Source organism: Aplidium turbinatum, chromosome 1 (assembly GCF_918807975.1).
Source record: "Aplidium turbinatum chromosome 1, kaAplTurb1.1, whole genome shotgun sequence".
Classification (NCBI taxonomy): Eukaryota; Metazoa; Chordata; class Ascidiacea; order Aplousobranchia; family Polyclinidae; genus Aplidium; species Aplidium turbinatum.
In genome coordinates, this window is record NC_137472.1 from 38,844,353 (window position 1) to 38,868,619 (window position 24,267).

At 37.4% G+C, this 24,267-nt stretch overlaps 1 protein-coding gene across 1 annotated transcript; it reads right to left on the reverse strand.

Moving 5' to 3' along the window:
* Nucleotides 1-52: 52 nt before the first annotated feature.
* On the reverse strand, nt 53-23,915 carry LOC145772387 (melatonin receptor type 1A-like). The gene is made up of 8 exons (XM_082584268.1): nt 23,654-23,915; nt 20,693-20,841; nt 17,697-17,860; nt 14,739-14,815; nt 12,686-12,833; nt 9,730-9,814; nt 2,601-2,887; nt 53-2,008 (listed from the first exon to the last, which is right to left on the reverse strand). The coding sequence occupies exons 1-8, from the start codon at nt 23,793-23,795 to the stop codon at nt 1,798-1,800; spliced, it is 1,263 nt and encodes a 420-aa protein (XP_082440394.1). The 5' UTR covers nt 23,796-23,915; the 3' UTR covers nt 53-1,797.
* Nucleotides 23,916-24,267: the final 352 nt, after the last annotated feature.

Sequence of the window (24,267 nt, forward strand, 5' to 3'; positions counted from 1 at the left end):
TGGTCATAGGATGACCGAGTTATGGTCAATTTACTGTTATTTTAATGGTTTGGCGGCCATCTTGGATGGCCATATTGAATTTATAGGCTATCAGATAATTCAACAATTCTGACAATAGTCTCATTGACTTCACAGGGTATAAAAACCTAGATATAGACACCAAAACTACATGTTTTGGTCATATGATGACCGAGTTATGGTCAATTTACTGTTTTGTTCAATGGTTTGGCGGCCATCTTGGAAGCTATCTTGAAAATAACCACTTTCCGGAAGTTGGATTCCTTAAGATTTTGAATATGTTAGTACTGACACTCAATACTAATCAAATCAGTTGAAAAACCATTGGTAACTTATTGTAACCAAAAAAGTAACACCAACAACAAACAAGCGACTACAATAAGAAAAAATCAAGCAAAAAATTAATACATGACGTCACAATGACGTCATTAATAACATAGTTTTGTGTCATTTTTATCTCGTGCATTTTTTAGTGGCAGTCAGTCCAAATGTAAAAAAAGAACGTATCTAATTGCATAAAAATGCCGTGAAAAGAGCTCAAAATTGACTTGGGGGGAATCCCCGATTTGGGGATGATCACGTGACCCAAAAAAGTTGCGGCACCCACTAAAATTGAAGTTAGATTCATCAACTGCAAAAAAACAACGTGTAACACGTTTAGCCTAAAGATGCTCATTTTTGCCCATAAGGGCCTGCACTACAAAGCTTTGTAAGCATGATGAAATATGAACACACTCAAATATAACACGATTAAACATAACAAAATGTCGAATTTAATCAATGTGAGTCTTGACTTTTTATTGTTTCAACAACTTTGACAGAAGTAGACAACTCCTGCTAAAAATAAGGTTGTAGATCATCAGTGGAAATATGGCGCGGACATTGTTTGTTCTATATGAGTGTTGCATTATTGCGTTTCAGAAGACATTCAGAGTTTTATTAAAAATAAGAGTGGTAAGCTCACAAAGAAATAAAAACACTCGAATATCTTAAATTATCAAAACAACAAAGTAGGCTACGTTTTCCTTTTTCTAAATTGCTAAGTTGAATCCTGTTTACAACTTAGGGGAAGGTGGAGCAAAACAGACATTTGCTTTTTGAGAAAACTACAAGTATAAAATAACACCTCTTTTTCTCTACTAAAACTACTATTTAAATGAATGTTCCACACAAAAATTTGAAACTTTTGTGCCACACTCGGAGGCCAAGAGGTCGAAATAGCTTTCTCAGTATTTTGTTATAAAAACTTGTCTTTTAAATGTGATGATATTTAGATGTTTTTTTTAATTTCTGCTCATTTAGTTTTGAACGTTGTTGGAAAATGGACTAGGCCTACTATCCTCCAAAAATGAGATATGAGATTTCTGTTTATTATGTCTCGGGCCAATGATACTTCGTATTGCTCATGCGGAAATACAACATGACAAGTTGTAGCAGCTCTTTCTTAATCCAGAACTGGATGCGGTGTTCAAGCAGAAATACTTCAATGGGAAAAAAGAACAACTTTAAAATTCCAACACTGCATTAGTTACTCAGTTATACAGCACCTTAGTTGCACATCATTGGCATAAACTGGCGACCCAATCAGTTCGCTTCGAGAAAAATTCAGCTTTCGCAATTCGAAAAACCACTCATTCGTTGCTCACAGCCACGGTTCTGCGCATCTGCTTAATGGTCTCCAATTTTTTTGGACACATTTCAAACCACTTGAAGCAAGTACTCTTCCAGGAAAATATCTCATAACACGAGAATTCGATGTGAAAACAACAGAACTCCAGCTTAACCAAATTTAACATTGTGTTGTTTATATTCTTGGGTATTGCTCTGCGAAGTTTTTCGATCCGATTGCTTTGTTGACAGCCGAGTTGTCCATTGTTGCAGAGGGTCCGAAACACAGCAACATACAACAGAACATATTCGTTTTGCCATAGTGACGTATCCCGCACGGAAGTGACGATTCAACACACCATAGATGATGCTATTTATGGCACTAAAAAACAATTGCAGTGTAAGTTTAAACAAATATTAACGGCACAACATGATTGATTAGGCTACTTCAGCAGTGCAAGTGATTTCTTTTTGACATTGCAACTTGTATTGAAAAAGTGTTGCTTTTTGAACGTGAACAGCAGTGTCGATGCATTAGCCTGTCCAAACTGAATAATCATGATCATAAGACGCTTTTGATACTTTGATACGTTATTTTAGAGAACCATTTTCAAAAAATATTTGATATTCTGTACATACTTTTTCATCATTAGTTTTAAAAAAAAGACAAAAGAAAACACCAATAAAAGTCAACAATATAAAAGTGGCAATGCACAATTGCACATGTTGGTCAATTAATATGTTTCTTAAGTTCAACCATTTATTTAACAAAACGATATACTTTTTAATTTAAGGAAAGCTAATCTTCCTTTAATCGAATTCGTATTCACTGACGAAACAGTAAAACGCTATTTTGCACCCAACCGGTGTAAAATAAATCATCATTACTAATGTTCCTTTAAATGTGGTTGAGATATGAAACGAACGTAACTGAAAGTAAAACAAACTGCATAAGATGCAATATTCTATCTTACCTATTACTCAGAGCCAACCAGCTGCACGCTCTTTTTGCGAGAGGCGAAGGCGCGTTCGGCAACAAGACAACGATTGAGTAAGGTATCCAACACAAGACGAAGAATACGACAACCACAACTAAGGTAAACATCAAGTTTCTTTCACGTTCTTCTGCTCTTCGCGATCGAGCTATTTTGTGAGTATTTAAAGAATTATGACGCACGTGATGCGTCCGTACGCTATTGGTGACGTTGCGCTCGTCCGTACAAGACGAGAGCTCAGGTGCAACAGCTGCGTTTACTTGAACCTGTAAAACAAATATTTCATGGTTTATCGTAAAATAATTTGATTTGACTCAAGGTCTACTATCAGCGCCGCACTAACCTCCCTCATAACTCCGGGCGGACATCACCGCCAGCAAAGATCCCAGTCATTTTTAATCTGTTTGACTTTTTTTGATTATTTAACATCAAAAAAAGGTTCAAATAGTGCTGCAAAAGCTCGATGATTAATAACTTACATCACATCATAATAGAGTTTTGTATTGTCGGTTCATCATTTGATATGATTATTTCAAAGTAACGAAACAATAAATGCTATTTTGTGAGAGTTTTTAGAAGATATAATAATGTTCAAAAAAAATGAAGGGGTGTACCAGCAAACATCTATAGGATTGGCCCATGATACAAGAGAAGGATCTACAGAGGATACAAACTGATATGAATGAATCAACAAGTGAATAAAGACATAACAGTAACCTCTCATGGTAGTAAAAACAGAGAAAGTAACCTCTCAAGCAGTGACGTTCGGTGGCTTAAACCGTTGGGAAAGCAACTTGTAAATACGCTGCAGCAAGGTAGTAGGCACGAAGGGCGTAACCGTCGGGCGAAGCCCGAAGGCGTGTTGCCGAAGGCAACACTTTCAGCGGGGGGTCTGGGGGGGCTCCCCCAGAAAATTTTGAAAAACACTTCCAATTTGGTGCGCTCTGAGAGCATTTCCAAAACAAATCAAAAATAAAAATCTGTCAAATTGTGCTTCGCCTATGTCGTGATCATACATCCATTTAATGTTTAGAAGTCATGAACAATCTTAATTTTAACGTTGCAGGACCAAAATCCTGTGTTAGACATGGAATAATAGTTGTCTAAATATTTAATTCGTCATGAATGTTCATTCTCAGATATTCAGTTAGGCCTACACTACAAAAACTAACACTTAGGCCTAAACATTACAACCGCAAGCAATTTGTACAAAAAGCTGGATAAGTTTGCCTCCTGCGATAGAAGCTTAACAAACTAAATATTGCATCCGCACCTGAACGTTCATTGGCGAAGTAACGTTACATCAACGCTGTAAAAAGGGCAAAGGCATGACTATGAAAGCTAGTAGGCTAAAGTACATGGCGAGGGGACATCAAAAAACAGCAACAATTATTTCGGCATTATGATGCTTGTGCTGTGTACCGTGACGAGAGACCATTCTGACGAGTTAGTCTAGCCGCTCAAGCGAGTGTATGCATTGACGTCACTGGGAAAGATAAACTCACCCGGTCTCACCATTACACATCTGATTGGCTAAGCAGCTGGTGACGTTTTGCAAAACGAGTGAAGATTGGATAAAACGAAGGCATTTTTTGACATTTTTGAATCTGGGTAAGCAACTTTGATAGTTGCTTCCCTGGAGCCTCAGTGATTGTTTCTGACAGAAGCGTTTGCGTTAACTGGCATTTATAGGCAAGACATGCGGTTTGGTGAGGACTTAGACTACTCACAAGCGTTACGAGTAATTCTAGTCACGAATACAGTAATTTTCAAGTCAAAATAAACATGATAAAAATAATAAGAAGTTAAACCTAGAATTCAGTCATTATATTTTGCATAGTTTTTGCTCAGGTAAGCACTGCTTTCCTTGCTTTCCCTCACCGATCGTCACTGCTCTCAAGTACATGTAGCTCCACACAAAGTGAAATTTACATGACGATTGACTCTTTTTTTATTTGTTTAAAAATAATGTCTAAAAAGACATCATTAAAAGTAATACAAGATAGGATTGGCTTGGATACTATATAGGATTGGCCCATGATACAAGAGAAGGATCCACAGAGGATACAAACTGATATGCATAAATCAACAAGTGAATAAAGAAATAACAGTAACCTCTCATGGTAGTAAAAACAGAGAGAGAAAGTAACCTCTCAAGTACATGTAGCTCCATCCAAAGTGAAATTTACGTGACTTTTGACTCTTTTTTTTATTTGTTTAAAAATAATGTCTAAAAAGACATCATTAAAAGTAATACTTACTTGATAACGAAGTGCCCCCTTTCTCACTTAATTCGCTACTGCACTAAATGTTCTTGTTTAACGAGTCTGTTCCCAAAGGGCGACGCACAATGATTTTTGAGAATGCTAACTAATAGACCGGATTTCAATTTTACAGCACATGGCATTTTTCAAAGCAGACCTGAGAACACTGAAACATTTACTTGTTCGCTGCTCTCCGAATTCTTATATCGGTAAGCTGTTACAATCTGATCCAGCCGTAGTTAGCAATCGATAAAACTGTCTATTAGTGGTGCGATTCAAAGCCCTAAACCAGGGATGTCCAACCTTTTATTGTAGTAGGAAAAAGTGGTGTAACTTGGACCAGTGTGTAATTTGGACCAGTCCCCTAGCTCAAAAAATAAAAATCGTTTTGTCAATATTTTTGAACAGCTTGAAAGAAAAAATAATAATAGCCCGGATGTGAAAAACTCAGCTCATTTGGTTTAGAAACGTGGACGGGAGATTGGAATTTGTGGTTTTGGGTATGTTGATGTTATTTTGGGGAGTTGGTTGGTAAGCGCTCAGACGTTATTGGCATGACGTTTGAGTCTGATATGATGTTAGTATTATCTTTAACCTATGAGGAGATGTTGTGATCAATTACAAGACTTGTAACTAAGCGTGGAATTCATAGTTGTTAATTTTTAACAGTGCATGACAGTGTGTAATTTGGACCAGTCATCTCACCTATGCAGCACCGCGTCAGTTCAAAATTCCCAAAGCTGTAGTGTTAAGACATGTCAATAACAGGCTACCAATAAATATGCTCCACAAGTGTCAAAAATCATTGGTCGACAACTTGATCTTCCCGAAAATATTGAAGATTAACTGGTCAAACATGTTTTGGAAATGGAGTAATGGAGATTTTATGGTTTAAGGACCATAGACTTAAGAAAGCTTGCATATATGACATTGCGTCTGCCAATAATATCAATACCCGCTTCAACAGTGAAAAGGATCTGGCTGAAAAAAGATTGGCTTAAGGGATTCTTGAACCGTCATCCATAAATTTCATTGCGAAGACCTCAAGCAACTTTAGTTCAAACTACATACTCCAATGGTCCAAAATACACACCCCAATGGTCCAAAATACACACCATATGTGTAATTTGGACCATTTTTGAACATTTTTTATTGCTTAATTATTCTGTATTTTTTATTGTACGTGATTTATATTTTCTACACTGGTTTGCAAGTACCTAGACTGTATCTGGGTGAAAAATAATACACATTGACCGGAAGTTGGCTGAGTTGTGCTTATTTTTCTTTAAGGAGTTCAAAATACACACCTTTCCCGATGGCCACCTAAAGATACGGCCTGATTTGTCACATTTTGCAGAAATTTTCAGGTTTTTCTAACTTTGGGCGAACGTTTAAATAAATTTTTCTAAAAATTAGATTTTTACGCTTTCTTTACTCTTTTCCCCAGATGACACAGTAGGTTTTAACATCCTCACATGTTGAAAAACAAAGAAAATTTGATTTCGAAGATTTTAGTCAGACTGTTAATTTTTCAATAACAGTCTGATTTTGCGTTTTTCAACTTACTTTTTCTCATTTGCTACTGCTTCCCCAAGGCAACAAAAAAGTTTTATGTCATTAGGAAACCGCAAAAAGTAAAAACATCTCAAAAAATGTCAGTCAAGCACTAGCAGTAGCTGTAATCAAAATCTGCAAAATGTGACAAATCAGGCCGCATCTCCAGGTGGCCATGCTTTCCCCTACTTTGCTTCTATAATATGATGACAATGGTTGAACGCAGGTTGGACATCCCCAGAGATGGGCAAGATCACCAGTATTGGTGATCTTGAAGATCAAGATCACCAAGAATAGGTGATCTTGAAGATCAAGATCAAGATCACCAAACTATGTGATCTTGAAGATCAAGATCAAGATCGTGATCTTGAAGATCAAAATCACTTTCAAGATCACTTTTTGTGTACTTGAAAAAAAATGAAGTTTTTGATCAATGATGTAGTAAAAAATAATCACTATAAGCAACCTGGCCTGGGTAAAGGTATATAGTTGGTATTGCTAGCTTTTACTTTTAACTACTCGATCGCTGGCCTAATAATTGTAATAAGTTTGTGACTGTTGCTATCAGGCCTATCAATTTTTGACGTAGTTTGCGTAGAATCGCAACGTCACACCCAAGGCCGAGGTTAATTACAGTAGTAAGTTACTGAAAAAGTCGCAAAATTTGAAATTGTTTGTATACTTTTTATTTATAATAAATGAAAATAAATAAACTTTAAACTGCATAATTTTTTACCAAATTTTTGTCTAGTTCATGTGGGAGTTTTTATACGTGTTAGGCTTACTAAGTAGTTTTAGCTTTCACTGTAATATGTCAATGTTTATTGCCAGTGCCGGATTAAGGGGGGGGCGGACTGGGCTGAAGCCCAGGGCCCCCACTTGTGGGGGCCCCCACTTCAAAGAAAAAATCTACTAATTTTTTTAGTTGCACAGCTGGAGATTACTGCTTTAATTCGTATCTCAAACAAGCAAGGGCGGCTCACCCATATGTGCTGCGGTGCTGCAGCACCCCTGCCCAATCCCAGTTATTCAATTTTTCTTCGTTTTGTTAACAAAAAACATATTTATTTGATACTTTTATATCCGAAAATGGTACGGATTGCGGGTCAAAGTTATGATAATGCTGCCAATATGAGTGGCAAGTATAACGGTCTTCAAGCTCTTCTGCGCGAGAAATGTAGAGTAGCTCAATATGTCCCTTGCACAGCACATTCACTTAATTTAATCGGTAGCCTAAATGTCCTGTAGAAACATGCCGTTCTGCCGCTGAGCTTTTAGAATTATTGCAAAGCCTTTATTCATGGCTCTCGTCTACTCATCGTTGGCAAGTCCATCGAAAATTCCTAGATGGTTTGCCTGTTTTGAAGACATTATCTGATACAAGATGGTCAGTTAGATATGATGCAGTTCTTCTTCTATCGAGTCTTCTAAAGTTCGTTGATACCGTACACCACAGATTGACACATTCTTCCGCAACGGAGTTATACACTGACAGGTCCCACCTACTGCACCGGGTGGCAAGCCGAGGGCAAACAAGAAGGTGATCCGCTGCATAGGCGTAGCCAGGGGGAGGGGCGAAAAGGGCCATGCTCCCCAAATTTTCCAAGTTTGGATTCCAAAGTTGAGCCCTTTGTTGAAAATATAATAAAGTTTGTAGAAATTTATATTGTTTTCCAAGACATCTGGCTATTCACACCCCCAAGGACTTGTTTTAGACACACAGAAAGACACCAATAAATTTTGCCAATTGTAAATCGCGCAAAATTTACGCGATTTACGTTTCTTTGAACTATTGTAATTTGTGGAAGCAATTTCAGAATGGCTTACTCTGTTGGGTTTTTGTGTAGTTATTGAGTTTTTGTGTAGCTGAGTTTTTAGTGTTCTTTAATTTTAGCCGCAGTTTTTGCCCGTTCGTGTGTAAGAGCTATCTTTAATAAGTTAATAGCTGTTTATCTGCTAATAAATTTCATACAAATATTATCCTAAAAGTGTTTTCAGAAAGCGCTATAATCCATTATTTGAGTGTAATTTTTCAAAAATTTTCCGGGGGAGCATGCCCCCGGACCCCCCTAGAATACGCGTGCCTTCGGCACACTCTAACCCCCCTACCACTTTTATTGCTTCAACCCACCAGGATACGCCACTGCACATCAAGTGGCGATGGCTTTAAATCAAACACTTTGTTGTTCCCTTCAATTCATCAAATATTTGGCCCCCCCACAATTTTTTTCTGGCTACGCTACTGGTCCGCTGTTTGGGGCTCGGTGCCACAGATACATGCAACTGGGCCCGTGTCGTAGCTCCACTCCACCATTAATTTTTAGCGAAAAATGTCACTTGATAAGGGCCCCACTTTCAGCTCAGCCCAGAGCCCCATAAACCCTTAATCCGGCCCTGTTTATTGCACCATTTATCCATCTTGCAACCTTGATAGTCTTGATACTGTTGTCTGCTATCAAAAAAGTTCAGAGGTTTGCGGTCAGACAAGCCGCTCCATACTCAGACCCTAAACAAGTCTTGGTCTGGTTGATTTGCTGCAATAAACCACTTTGCATGACCAAAGTCGGCTGAAGTCCAGATTTTTTAACACCGCCATTCTAGACTTTTGAAGCATCTAAAATTGGGTCAAAGAAAGCAAACATTTCTTTTAATTCACACATGGAAATTGTGAACAAAGTTAAATCATTTTTTATTATACGTCAACATAAAGTACACGGAAGTTGACTTCTTTATTATGACCAACACAGAAAACTTTTTCAATTTTGAAATGGCAACACTGACCAGATTAGATGGAGACTTTAAATCGTCTTTTTTTGGACACATATCATATTAACAGTGGCTTAATGTTAGTAGTTACCACTAACTACTTTGTGCAGTACGAGTTCTAAAAAAATGCCTCTATCTACTAAGTAAACTTCAATTTTAAAGTGATCTTGATCTTATTGTTCTTCAAGATCAAGATCACACAAAAAAAAGTGATCTTAGATTAAGATCAAGATTACCAAAAAAAAAGTGATCTTGAAGATCAAGATCATGCCCATCTCTGGACATCCCTACCCTAAACCTATTAAAAGAACAGAGTTTCAACAACTCAACTGTCACAAGTTTCAACAAGTTTTTAGGAGCTCAGTTTTTGTGCGACGTTTCTTCAACAATAAGATATTCTTGTGACTTACTAACGTGCGACACTTAAATAAATAAAAACTTTTTAAAATAACAGTAGCATCAGAGGTATTCTGAAAAACAAAACTATTTTTTTTAAATACGGATAAATACAATTTCTTTTTCACCTGATGCTTACTGATATCATCAAAGTTCGGTTTGCTGAAGGATGAAATGCGCTTCCTCTGTGGTTTCCTTGATTCGCGAACGTGCCTGTAGCAATTGTTTTGTTTAGGTAAGCACAAAAACATGTTCTATACCAGTGGTCCCGACCACCGGGTCGCAAAAAAACTCGTTTAAAATGGCCGACAAGAGTGCGAGTTAGTTAAAAGTATGTCTTTAGCCTTAAAATAAATTAATCACAGTGAAAACAATTGAAACCACACATTTTGCACGTACAAATGAATCTTACCTATAGACTATAGGCCTACCCTGCTGTATCAATCAAAAGCTATCTATCAATGCTGCAAAAATCGCCAAAATTGTTCTTGGAGTTTACAAGCAAAAACGTGATGGATTAACCATAAAAGCAGAGTCTTTGTTACATCACAGCATCATAGTTCCGAAGTTATTCTGCTCCAATACTCCACCAGGAGCAAAACTATCTCGAAATTATGATGCTGTGATATAGGCCTAACAAAGATGCTGCTTTATGTTTTTCGAAGGCAAACCCGATGTCAGCATTCAGAAGATGGTAATTAACTCGCAGCATTTCATTTTTCGACTCATAGCACTTGGCATTACAGATTACAGAAATGAAATTACTTGAAAGAAATATGACCAAGAAGTAGGTTTCTTTTGAGAATTATTTCGATGGATACAAGCAAAGAACAAATAAAGAAAATGCAGAGACAGCCACGCTTGCAGCGATGAATAGAAAAGGTGTTTTCAATCGAAAATATGATGAATCTTATCTCAAATTTAGTTTCGTTGCTACAGCTACAGGGGATCAATATGCCCCAATTCTAATGTGTTTGATTTACGGAGATAAACCTAAACTCGCCAACGAGTTTATGAAACTATCAAAACTACTGCGACATCTCAAAACAAAGCACTTTACTTTGAAAGGTACACTCAAAAAAGCCTAACATTTAAAGTTGGCTATTGTTTTCAGCTTAAATCTGAAACTCCCTCCTTTCTGTGTTCAAATGTCGTGTACATGTGCACTTGTTCGCACGACGCGGACTGTAGTGTACATACATTGGTATGTCCACGCGACATTTAGCCACAAGAGTGAGGGAGCATTTGGATTTAACTGCTCAAAACAGAAAAAGTGCCACTAAAGATCATACACTCGATTGTCAAACTTGTTTAAACAATAAAGCATCCCTGGAGTCTTTTAGAATTGTACGTAAATGCTTCACCGAAATTGATACCAAAATCCACGAGGCTTTGCTCATAACATCTTGCAATTCTCGCCTCAATGGGCAGCTGTTTGTCGCAAGCGCCTCCTATCTGCTAAATGTCTTCACGTAATGTTGCGTCATTGATTTGTGCTTTTTCTCAGGCAATTAAGAATTAAGCATCATGTGATTTTGCTTCTCCTCTGCCTTGCCGTTTTATTCTTATGCGTTCCTTTTTTCGATTTTTTTGAATGTACAGTAGGCCTACATCAGTTTTGTAATTTTAGTTTATGAAAAACATCGGTCAGTTGGTTATGTGAAAAGGGATAACATGAATATGGCAGAAAACGTTTGTAATTTTCAGTTTGTTTTCATGTTATTATGTTAAATGCCGTGTGGTTGTTAAGTTTTGTTTATCCATGGGTAAAAAAATCACCTCTGTACCAAAATTGCTTACATTAAGTTGACAAATGATGATAGACTTTATTGCATTATTAAGCTTACAGCCTACATGTTTTAGTTATTGCTTTGCTATGCACTGAATGGTTATTTCAGCAACCATAGTGTCAGGTAGTATGCAATTATGGGTTTGAATGAAGAAAGATAGCACATTACAAGTCAGGATGCTTGTTATGAATGTAGGGACCAAAAGTGCTATAAGAGGTGATCATCCAGTAATGCACAGTAAGAGGTGATCATCCATCGATAGTAGGCTATGCAGTATGCACCATACATCTACTCAGTAGTAAGCTATTGAATTTAATGAATCCATTTTGTAAACTACTTTTACAAAAAGTGTAAATCTATGGTATGGCAAAATACTTTATTATAAAATTTTAGATATAGAATTACTTCGGATCAGGATGTAAGATATTTAGAAATTGCCGGATCCGGATCTCAAAAAGCAACAACAGTATCGGGTCAGGATTCTAACAATCTTGGATCCGTACACCTCTGAAAGTTAGTACAGCGACGCTAGATCAACGTTTGTCTACGTTAAATAGACATGAAAGTGATTGATGCGACTAGAGTAAGCTAAGCGCTTTCCCGGGAGAAATAAAGAAGCTAACTAGGCGTACAAGCACACCTTCAACCCATGAATGCAACAATTACTGTAGATTGTAGATGACATAAAGCCATGGCAGTCAGGTTCATTGCATTTAATGACTGTTAATTAAAAGTCAGATTTCGTGTGCACATAGAGTTGTGTAGCCCTACACATTAAAATGGGTTTGCGTCACTAAGAACAATTCGTTTATAGTTCTGCATTTGCAACATTTTTTTGAATACCATCATGGCCATGATACCATTTTCAGAATTTCTTCCACAAAGCACATATAGTATGTGCAAGCAGGCAGCACAGGCATGAAGCATGAACCTTTACTAACACACTATGCCACTTCTTCCAACAATTTCACTATTCAAAGACCAACCAAATGATCAAATCATGCGAACCAAACTACAAGAAACTAGGAAGTCCATAATTACCACCGCCGCTTATCTCTATAGACTATTTTGTGAGACATCACTTTTACTGCGCACTGGTATCACAGCAGACAACTCAAAAAATATGCTGGGAAACATTATCAATTCTTTTAGTTGATCTACGTGTCGATGATTGCATCTGGTTGACATTAACCAGTTCAACATTGTATTTTGTGTTGTGTGCACCAGCATAACGAGTGTTCGATGAAAATACAACGTCGCCATGGTGCCTTGCAATGTATAACACAAAACTTACTTGAATATTGCCACATAGAAATACACAGTTGCGACAAGAGGAATGAAGATAGCGACCACGATAAGAAAGATGTTGTACTGAGGTTCAAGTCTATCGTTCCAAGAGCATGAAACGATCACTTCGTCAAAGTCTATCATCGTGCCAGTACCTGCGTACAACTGGATTGGTCAAGCCACAATGAAACTGGCGTTGACTTTGAATCTGGTGTTGCTTTCAATTTTGTAAAGCAATCTACGCTGTCGCAAAACAAAATTAAAAATAAATAAATTGTGTTTCTAAAAAGTGGAAATACTTTTTAAGAGTCAGGAGAAGTCGTCAAGATACGTCCAGTTGTGACAACACAAAGTAATCGGACGCAGCTACGGGTTATCCTTTAAAGTTTTGAACATTTTCCCCCCAAAAAAATTAGGTGCATGTGTTTAAACATAAGAAACAGTTTACTCGTCACATTAACGCCATTTCTATTTTTTCCGATCCTCATATGACCCTGAGTATGCTGTTTATTGTCAGTTTATGGTAACATGAAAGTTATGGGCAGGGCCGTGTTAACCACTCCCACTACTCCCCGGCTGGGGGGAGGGGGCCACGGCTGATTAAGGGCCCACTCATTTTAGACTGTCTAATGTTTTTTTACTGTTTAAAAAACAAAACAAATTCCGCAGAAGCTCGATATAATCAATAGCTAATTAAATCATGCAAGGCCGTATTTACTGCTTTTCGAACCCCCGACTGGGGGCTTATCTCTAACTAGGAGCCCACTCATATTTAGTTCTTGCAGCCTTTTTCGGCTTGTAATTTTACAATTATTCTTTTCCATATTTGTAAGTTTTCTTCATGTTAGCGATATTGGGCAAGCACAGTTGGGGATTAAGGAAGTAAAAAGTTTTTTGTATCTAAAAAAAACTAACAGAAGAAGAAGTTCTTTTATTTTTGCATCATCAGCACATGTGAAAAAACAAAAAAACCACACAAGATTACAATTTGAGTTAGGTTGTTTGCTGATGATGATGGGAGTGGCAGAAAGACCGAACTGGTCATCAAGCCTGCCACACCCATAACAAAAGGTGCAATATTTCGAAGTAGGCTACTGTAGACACTGCTCACTCAAATAGCCCAGTTAACTAAAAATAACTAAAAATTGATAAATTTGTATGTGAATCAAGATAGTCTATGAAGTGAAAATGTTATCCATGAAGGTGGGGACACCTCAGGTAAAATTTTCAAAGTTCTAGCCTGCTGAAAGGCTACAGCACCCAAGGCTATACAATCTTTCAAAAAATAAATTACTCAAATCCTTCTGTGGTTGTGAATAAAACAATTTTGAAATGATAGGCTAACTTAAATTTTAAACAAAACTTCTACCCCAATCAAATTTTAATTTGTTGAATTTGGTTGCATACACACAAAATGTGCACCTTGACAAAAAAAAAATATTGCTCCTAAAACTGCCTTTAAAATGACCAAAATAAGATTATCTTTGTTAGACTTTTCTGGGGGGCAAGCCTCCACACCCCCTTTTTGTTTAATTTATTTGGACATTAAGATTTGCATTGCATTGTTCATGTTATAAATTTTACTTTGTTAAAACTCTAGTCCTTTTCCAACTTTTTTCTCGATCCCCTTCTGCATGGTCGACATAGCCTATTAAATATTTTTTCTATAAAACCTTAAAAGTTGTTTACTCTTTGCTAAAATGATAAATGAAAATTTTACCCCACATTGAAACGATTTGCTGCCTTAAACGCTTTGTGGTCCTATTTTTAAGAGCAGTCACTAAACATAGGGTAGGGGCTCACTAGTAAATTTTGGAGGGGCAGAGATAGTGCTCACACGGCCCTGGTCATGGCAGCCCCTGAAGGTACATGATACTTGAGTCACTTTCTATTTCAAGTTTTCTAAATACTTATACTATACTTTGACTATCATAAATATTTGTTATTTTTAAAATGGCTCCTACCACCCTAAAAATTGTCAGGCTAACGTTATTGGAACATCATTTAAAAATCTACAAAACCGTTGTTCTGGACAAACAAGGGACTTCTACTGTACCCACCATTCCATCCAACGATGAGAGGCAAAGAAACAAGAAAGCATTCGATCCATATGAACATAGTGATGGCGATCGTTTGTCTGAAAACAAACGGAAAGTTACGCAAAACTGTACAAAACACGTATCAAAGGATCACAATCATCACCATTTTCAGCCTGTGGGAGACCACTGCAGAGTGAAAGCTTTCCCCTTTTTTGTCAATCTAGTCGATGGTGTGTTTTCATCTGTGTTTCAGTATCGAAGGATACGATATTCAAATAAGTAATTTGTACAACAAAATACAATTGTTAAATGTTAAACCAACGAAATACGTATCACGTGTGCTAATGTTATCAGTAGAAATGAATCTACACCTGAATAAAAACTTCACTTTATGTCCAATCTTTAGTAAATAAATAAATTAATTATGTGCCCTGTATGTATATCAAACTCAAAAAGCGACAAAATTTGAAATTGCGTCACATCAGGAAATAGATCTTGAAGAAACAATTGTAAACAAACTCAAAGGACCACCTGTGTGGTGTTAAATATCATGATTCCAAAGATACGGCCACAGACCACCTGACGGCACAATTATTGATTCACAAGGGGAAATTGGATAATTCGGTAATAAATCGTTTGTTGAAACGATTCGCCAATGACGCGCTCAATGGTGATTGGTTTGTTTCACAGAGCCGATAATAAAGGCTGAGAAATAGCTACCTTCCTGTTTGCAAATAATCGTTATTGGCAAAACGTCAAACTACAATGAATTTATAGATCGAGATAATGACCATTGAATTTTTAACTTATGATCTTGTTAAACGACGATGTTATTCCAACTCCCTTGGTGGTAGATGCATTATATTCGTCGTTACTAGGCAATACAAATACTTCAGATTATTCATAAACTTAATGGTTTTTAGTTTTCCGACTTATTGGACTTAGAAGTTAATTATGTTTTTGTTGGAAAATTTTGTATTGATTTTTTACATTATTTTCAACTTTTAATCAAATGCAGAGTACAATTAAAAACTTTAATCCATCGTCTCGCCAGCCAGAAAACCTCCGTTTTTGCATTGATTCAACATCTGCAGACGCTGATTCAATACCTGCAGAAGTTAAATTATTGTAAAAAGAATGGATTTCGCAAGCTGGCTTATATACCAAAATAGAGAGAAGTCTGTATTGATTGTGACAACGTGGAAGTAACCGAGTGTCCCAGCCTACTCCTAAGATGAGATTCAAAATACAAAGTTATCTAGCAAAATATATTAATTTAGTTGACACCAAAGATTTGCTTCACAAGCTTGTTACAAAAATTCTAACTTTGTGTGGCATTCATGCCCGATGCGTTACATCGGCATTATAACCCAAGGCGATATGAAGAGATAGCGGGTAGAATATGACTCATCAGTAACTGATTTAAAAAACACAAGACAAGCAAGAAGCCCATACAAGGTAGAGCATCTTTATGTGACAAGTTGTTAGATACAGCATCTCGAACACGATAAAGATAAGTCAAGTAATCTACTGTACACATAAGCAAAAACATTGACAACTGGAATTCTAAACTGAGAAGAAAATCCTCAGTAGCCGCTTTTTGATTTGATGAACTTATGATAAAATTAACGTTGAAAACGATGCTTTGACTGATCCGTAATTCGCATAAACGTCTCTATTCGCTTGAATTCAAAAGAAATAAAAAAAAGTATTGAAGTTTTTAAGCTGCACCAATTTCTGCTAGAAACAAAAGGTTGCATAGAATCCCTTTCTCAGCAAAATAGAAAAAATAAATTCCGAAAACAGGATTTCCGTGTGTCATTGTTAGCTTCATCTCTTTTTGCTTGCGAACAACGTGTTCTGCTGTCAATATATTTAACAATACAATCGCTGTAAAGCCCGTATCATTCAAAAGCCTTTTGTATCTATGTCATTACTTATATCAACTTCATCCGTTATCCGGTTACGTGCTTTACTGGCTCTTTTGTTTACTTTTGTTTAACATCAAATATCATGCAGCAAATTTCCGAAAAAAGAGACCACAATGCGTGAAAGCAAATTTTGAATTTACAGCGTATCACAGGGGAACATACCTCACAACAAAACGCACATGCGTGAGTCACGACTCTCACGAGTTTAGGGTTTTGTTTTAAATTGCTTTAATCAGCAGGTTATCAAACCTCGTGAAATTAAACATGTCAGCCGCAATTAATGATACGAAATCTTCTGATAAAATCATCGACGTGTTATTTACGTCATAAACTCAAACACAGTTATTAAAGCAGCAATGACCTACTCAAAGCGGCAATTGAGAGTTACAAGCTTCAACGCAAGAAACAGATCAGCAGGCCATACATCGCAGTTAGAAAAGTTTAAAATACACAAAGTGAGAATAGAGTTGTAAATGAAGAAAATAAAATTTTATGCACGCAAGGTAGAACAATACATATGGCACATCCTGTTCGCTTAACTATAATGACGATATGAATAATTAAATACAACAACTATGACATGCACTGCCATGCATTTTGACGTTTCATAAAAAAACAAATCAGACTTTCAGTTCTGTTTAATGCACGCTTAAATAATGGCAAGGACCATCAAAATAGTCCAATTTGTAACACTAGAGATGTTCATTGTTCATTCACAACACGCGGTGGAAAACACAATATCGTTTGAATTTTTCCCAGTTGACAAAAACCACGCCAAGCTCACGGAAGGCGTCTTATTCGGGTGTGCGTGTGTGTGGTGGTTGAAGATTTAGATTGAGAGAACGAGAAGACAGTGGTGCCGAAAATCGTCGTGGAACCTAGTTTACCCTGAATGCAGCAAAAATTTCTACCCTTGCCAAAATCTTTGGTGGAGGCTAAATTTGATTGAACATTTCCATACCCTGAATCAATGTAAACAAAACGAATCTTGCTAGCTGGGCTGCACTGATTTTGCAACCTTGCCAAAACTAAGCTGGGGAGAGTTTACCTTTTTCCAAACCACTTTTGGTGAGAACTAGACCGCGTAAATTTCCAATACCGAGTCAGTGCAATGAACATCAGAGTCAAAACAGACACTTCACAGCACCAGGATACCATGAATCCGGTCACTAAGCATAATCCCCAGACGTGCTCCATTGAATTCATGTAACCCTGAAAATTACAATATCCACTGTTACAACTGAAAGATTTTATAAGAACATTCAGTTCAGTTTATTTATTTTTGTTATTTATTTATAGTTTGCACAGCAAGGATGACAGCGAAAGACCAAATGGTCACCAAAGCCAGTTGCCACCCCAACATATAAGCAAAACACAAAACCTAAGGACCATAATACCGGTACTTAACATAATACAGTAAAATAACAAAAACTAAGCAACATAAAGACTATGTGCAAGGAGATAAGCAGATGATATGCTTTAGGAATGCATGGTTACTGTAATGATTTGATTCCATACAAACACTCTATTGAAACATAACTTCTTCTTGCCAAAGTTTGATTTTATGAATGGCAAATATAAATCATGATTTTTGTTTTGACGGGTGCTATACTGGTGAATTTCATTCGAAACTCAAGTTAATTGAAAAATTGGTGTAACGTGTTTCAGGGACAGGAATCATCACTACAGAAAAAGACATCAAAGTAGTTTAGTCTGGTTTGAAGGGAACAGGTTTTAGTAAAACCATCATAAAATGTTGAATACATGGATCGTCACTGACTCTGTCACTTCCACATACGTGGAGTAAACTAAAACCAACAATAAGACAATTTCAGAAACATTAAAAAACCTCCTTAAATTCAAAAGTAGTGCTTACGCTCTCAACAAACGACATTGCAGGTTATCAAATAAAGAAAATTAGAATCTTTTATGACGGGTTAAATTACATGAATTGAAATCGACACGATTGAAATGCATCGTATGAAATATGCCTAAACCGAATGGCCTATCAGGAGCAAGCTGCCCATATCAGAGCGATTGTTGCATCTTCAGAATTAGATATTTGCTCAAGATCACGCGGTGCCGGTTCGACTCTCGGGGTGTGCGCTTGAGCAACGCATTTCAGGACTGCTCTCCATTTAGCGGCAACTAGTGGATGGAATAGTTCCCCGGCAACAACACTTCAACAATCGGAGAACTTCACTCTGCCAATCTCGATAACCGACCCTGCGTCAAAAGCCTCTACAAGTATGCGAAACTACCAGGAATAACCTATCAAGGCTTTGCCAGTCCGAAGATAAAGATTCAAAACCAAACTATTTCAACCTAAAATTTGATATATTTGAAATAATTTTGTTAAAGGTAGAGCGAGGTAGCATCAAGGCTGACTATCTTGCACGTCAGGCATGTTGGCCTGTCTTACTACCGTTGGGTGTTACAAAATAAAGCAATATTTTTTAACGCAAAGCAACTGAACACCACAGTGGCTATTGTGTTTCTTTCAAGGAACAACGATGGATTGATGGTGCGATACAAAACCCTATTCTCCAAAAAGGAATGAAATGAAATGTACTGCTACCATTCCATACCTAACCAGTAACCAAAACCAACAACTGTCATCTACATTGGCTACACCTACCTCATTTGTCCATCAGTTCTGTTGCCTACGTCAAAAGCTGATCAGCAGTTCAAATAAAATAAAACAACTGACTAACATCACTCCAACGTCTTTGTTATCACCGTCTTGAAAGCGTGCTATGAATGAAAGTGATACCGCTTCAATGGACTGTGTCTACAAGCGCCATCAAAGACATGTTACAGAAACAGAAAGTTAGTCATTTAACATTGCGTGGGATTTGAGAAGGTTTTATGAATAAACGATTTATTATATTGCGTAATTATTTGCAATTCTTTTTGAGGCCGGCAAAACGACATATCCTCTGTGTTGGCTAATGGTTTTTTTTTTAAGTTAAAACGAATTTCACTTGGGCGAAGCGAAAGCTTCACTAATGTGTAATTCAGAGCGAAGCAAAACCACCACAAGCACAAACCTTTTTGCTTGAAAATCTTAAGCACAATCATTGAGACAAATATTTGCCAAACTTTTCATTAACAGAGCAAGTCTTTATGTCGCGGTCCGAATAACTTCAATCCGAATGATGCGATCAGTATGTCAACATTTTACGTATCCTGAAAGTAACTCAAATGCGTGGAACCAATATATGGCATAACCTAATAAACTTGTTATCGCACAAACCAGGGTAAATCTGGCAAACTATGAGGCATGCGTCAAACGGTTTTGGGAAGTTGAGATACGTAAATATAAAGGTTGTCCCAGACCTCACATATTTATTACATATTTATTATTTATGTTATTACCAAACCTCAAGAAATGAAAAGACAAGGTCTTCAACTATTCATTACACTCGAAACAAACATAACTAATCAACGTCACTGAATGCAATTCCGCAGCATATCAATCACGCAAATTCAAATTAAATACAAAAAGGACGATTTTTCCACTGAAAGAATCACGGTTAAAAAACACTCATCTTTGTGGAACTAATTCTATTGAAACACCCCACAGAAAGCTTAAAACTTGTCGCATCCTATCAAAAGAAGATCGCAATAAAACTTAAGCATACGAATGACTTTCTTAAAAAGCATGCAGTTTGTTTGATACAACATACCACGTCCAAAGGCAATATCGAAAAGCATAACATTTCGGGAGAAGACATAGTACGAATATGTGAGGTAACCAAATTGACGCTAATGACTCGGGTCTGACAATCAGTAGCTTTGACAGGGGGTCCAGGGGGAAATTGTGGACCAGGACCAGGGATAATTTTAGGGGAGAGTAGAATCTTTCCAAGGGACCTGGAAACTTAAAAACCACCTCGTAGCTGATGGATATAATGTGCTTTTTTCTGAAAAGTGTCTTAATTTGGGGCCAGAGGACCTCATTGGTTATTCTCCTGTCGGCAGTTTTTACCTTAGTGATCTCAATATAGACTACAGTAGAGTGACAACAGTCAATAAACTTACGCTTGCCACATTGGCCAGGATTTGTGGTAGATACCAAGCGGTAACAACAAGATCTGCCACGGCAAGATTGATCACAAACGTCAATCCCATGTTCCGAAGAGATCGTTCAACCAGAGCGGCACCTATAATGAATAAATTTCCCACCGTTCCTGCGTTGAAAAAAAGCATTGTGTAAGTAGTCGAAAGCTGAAATTCAGTAAGCATTGCCAAGGGCAATCCATATTACGTTTAGAATTCGTTTATTCAAACAGCAGAGACATTTCGGAGACTTGCAACTGCTGCTTTAATTTTTGGAATGGGCCTACGAAGAATTTTTTTATCCAAACTCTAAAAGTATTATACTCTTCATAAACAGTATAATCGCTGTGTTTTACGACTTGACCAGCTTTGACAAACTCTTTTCTTGGCAGGGCAGCGACCAACGTGGATAAATCTTGGTCATGAAAAAAGATAAGGAGAATGTTTTTCAAAATAATATTACATGGCAGCCCTCTTCTAACAACTTTATTTTTGGTATTCCTTCTAGCTAATACAGGCTAAGTCCACATCACACAACGCTCTATTTATGCAATTATAGCGTATTTAACAGCAAGTCAAGAATGTGCATAAAAAAACAATAAATTGCATAACTTTTTCGTAAGCAAAAAAGGTGACTGAAATTTTTTTCGGGGTGTTCAATTTCATCTTTTTACCTTATCAATTTCCAAATAAAATCATGGTTAAGTAAAAACAAAAAAAGATGACAAGAAAAGTATTAAAGACCAAATTAGTTGTTTAGAAAGAAACAGTAGTTTTATATGTACTATCAGTACTTTACCCCAACAACCAGGGGCGCCGGAAGCGGGGGGGGGGGGGGGGGGGGGCAGGGGAAGCGGCCGCCCTCCTGCCCTCAATTTTTTTTGCAGATGGAGGGGCAGGGGGGCAAAGGTGCCCTTTTAAATTTATGTAAGCTACTGCACATTTTGCAATATAACAATTTCTGCTATTCGCTTTTAGCCTAATTATAATCATTCATTTTTGCCTCAAAATAATATATACGGCACAAAATTTTGCAACACAGTACAGGCCTTAAAACTCGTTTTTTTTTTGGCAGCCATCGTGGCCTACCGGGAGCTCTTTCTCGGCAGCCAAATCTGCGTGGTTGCAGGCCAAAATACAAAATAAAAATAACGATAGCACAAGTAGCCTAAATAGAATTAAACTTGAGACAATGCAAAATGATCACTTAGCGTTGTTGAAGTTTGGGCCTGGGCGACGTCCTACAATAGAATCGTTGCACCACGCAATAAGTGCTTTATCGGGATTGTAATCCAATACAGCGGGACCATCTAACGACACTCGCATGAGTGTCTCCAATGTGGCTAACTTTAAAGAAGTTCGCCACTCCCCTAGAATTCTCTTTAGCAACGAAAAATACCGTTGACATGTGTTGACGATGACGGCAAGGTAATAAAATAAGTATTTCAATGATGTGAAGGACATTACTAAAAGAAGCAAAATTTTTGCAAAATATGATCAAAAAAATGTTTTCCATGCGGATGTCAACTAACCTAGTTCTCCTTTCTAACTAACCTAGTTCTCCTTTTTAATGTCCGACAACATGGAATCGACATAAAAACGACAATATTGCCAGCCGATGCAAATTAGCACTTCGGATTAAGACTTTGTTAAAATAAACGTCGGGAATTACAAACAATACTTACAGCGCTGGTGATCGCAGATAGATATATTCCATCAATAACAAATATTCCTGCACAATGCAACAGTGGCGATTATGACGCGCTGACCTAATTTTGCGTCACTCTTTGATACTACATATTCTCGACAGTTAATCCACGATCATTCTATTGCGAAATTAAAGAATTGGCTAGAAGAGACGGCGGCCAAACTTGGCCGATTGAGGAGGTAGCACCGGCGGTCATTCAAGCGCTACTTAGCGGCCATGGCCGCAGGCTGCTTTAAGGCTCAACAGTAGGTGACATCATTACAACATAACATGATGCCCTTCTTTGTATACTGGACACTTGTAGGCTATCATTACTCAATACATAGTGAGCTGATAGATTAGCATTGTCGCTATATCTTATCTTACAACTTGAAAAACAATTGGCCTTTTAGTAAACAAAAGTGCCCTTTTTTCGTAATCTTGCCCTCCCCCCAGTCAAAAATCGTTCCGGCGCCCTGCCAACAACCCGGAAGCAAGGCTGAAAAGCTGTAAAAACTGGCGGACCCATGCCAGCGGGGACAAACATCAGGTCTCATCTAATAAAGGGACAAATGCATGACAGGGACAGATGACGATATAACGTTTTTACTTACTTTTTATGCAACATACTTCCTTGTAATATTTTGTTAACAGCTGGTTCAGAAAAACATTTAGTAACATTGAGCAATGAGTGAGTGCAGCTATAACTTACTTGTTGCAATCTATTTTCTAAGCAATGTCATTAACTTTTTGCATGTCAGTGCAATTGTTGCAAAATTTAGGACAAGAAATTAGAAAAATGCGCTCTCACAAACCCTTTTTCATCTGCACAAAATTATAATAGCCTAGTTTCAATTAATAATATAAAAAATCTTAACTAAAACAATATTGTTTCGAAACGAAAAAAATTCGTTTAATTTAGATAAACTTTTGAATGTGCACTATTTATTTGAACCACCCATTAGTAACACTTGCACTTCTTCAGGTCAAGTTAAAAATACATCGAGATAATATACTGCACAGGTACAGTAGGCGACTGTAGTTTGCGAGCCTTGCTTTCTATTTGCACCTGGGTCAGACATTCCTGAAGAGATGACGATGACTATTCTTCATGTTGCACTAAACATCATCACACTGTAGTGCATTTTCACACAACTATGCTAATCGTTAATTCGTTATGGTGACAAGGTGTGACGATTTAAATAGCTACCACTGCCTGCTGGAAGAATGTAAGTCAAACAAAAAGTAAAACTCACCAATCGTTATAACGATAACCAGAAAAGGAATCTCGACGTAGGGATGCATCAGTACCTGTGACGCAGGTAGTTCGGAGGAAAATTCCGTAGCATTTTGCAATAAGACCTCAGTAGAAACAAAGTTATTATTATCCAGCGCCATTTCAGTATGTGCAAAACTGAATAATCTTTGTCATGATCTTAAAACAGGCTTATCTTACACTGCTTTATCTCATTTTGCTGTGCGAACACACACGCACTCACAACAGGCTAGAAACTTCCCCAGTTCATAAACTGAAATGAATCAAAACGTGACACGTTTAGCGTGTGTCTATGAAAGCTAACACCATGCTTACAATAAGAACAATGATATTTAACCCGAGGTGAACTCAATCCATATGTCATCTGAATGAAGACTACAGCAGGAAACACTCACTGCCTTTCTGGTCACAACACACACGCGAAAGTTGTAATGTGGTTGCAACGTCGCAAAGCGTTAAATCTACAGTACTTCATATGCAAAACTGATTATTATCAACTCCTCTTTTCTGATAAGTTCTACTAACTAGCACGCTATGTTTGAAAGTCGTCAACAACTAGGCCTAACAATAACAAGCATTCAAAGAGATAAGACT

What these genes read in the sequence shown, in the direction of transcription:
- LOC145772387 (XM_082584268.1), bottom strand. Translation starts at nt 23,795, where the DNA reads ATGGCGCTGGATAATAATAACTTTGTTTCTACTGAGGTCTTATTGCAA. An exon ending in CAAAAGTGGTTTGGAAAAAG is followed by an intron (nt 14,816 to 17,696) that starts GTAAACTCTCCC and finishes GTTTGTTTTCAG; the next exon opens with ACAAACGATCGCCATCACTA. An exon ending in ATGATATCAGTAAGCATCAG is followed by an intron (nt 2,888 to 9,729) that starts GTGAAAAAGAAA and finishes TTTGTTTTACAG; the next exon opens with GTTCAAGTAAACGCAGCTGT.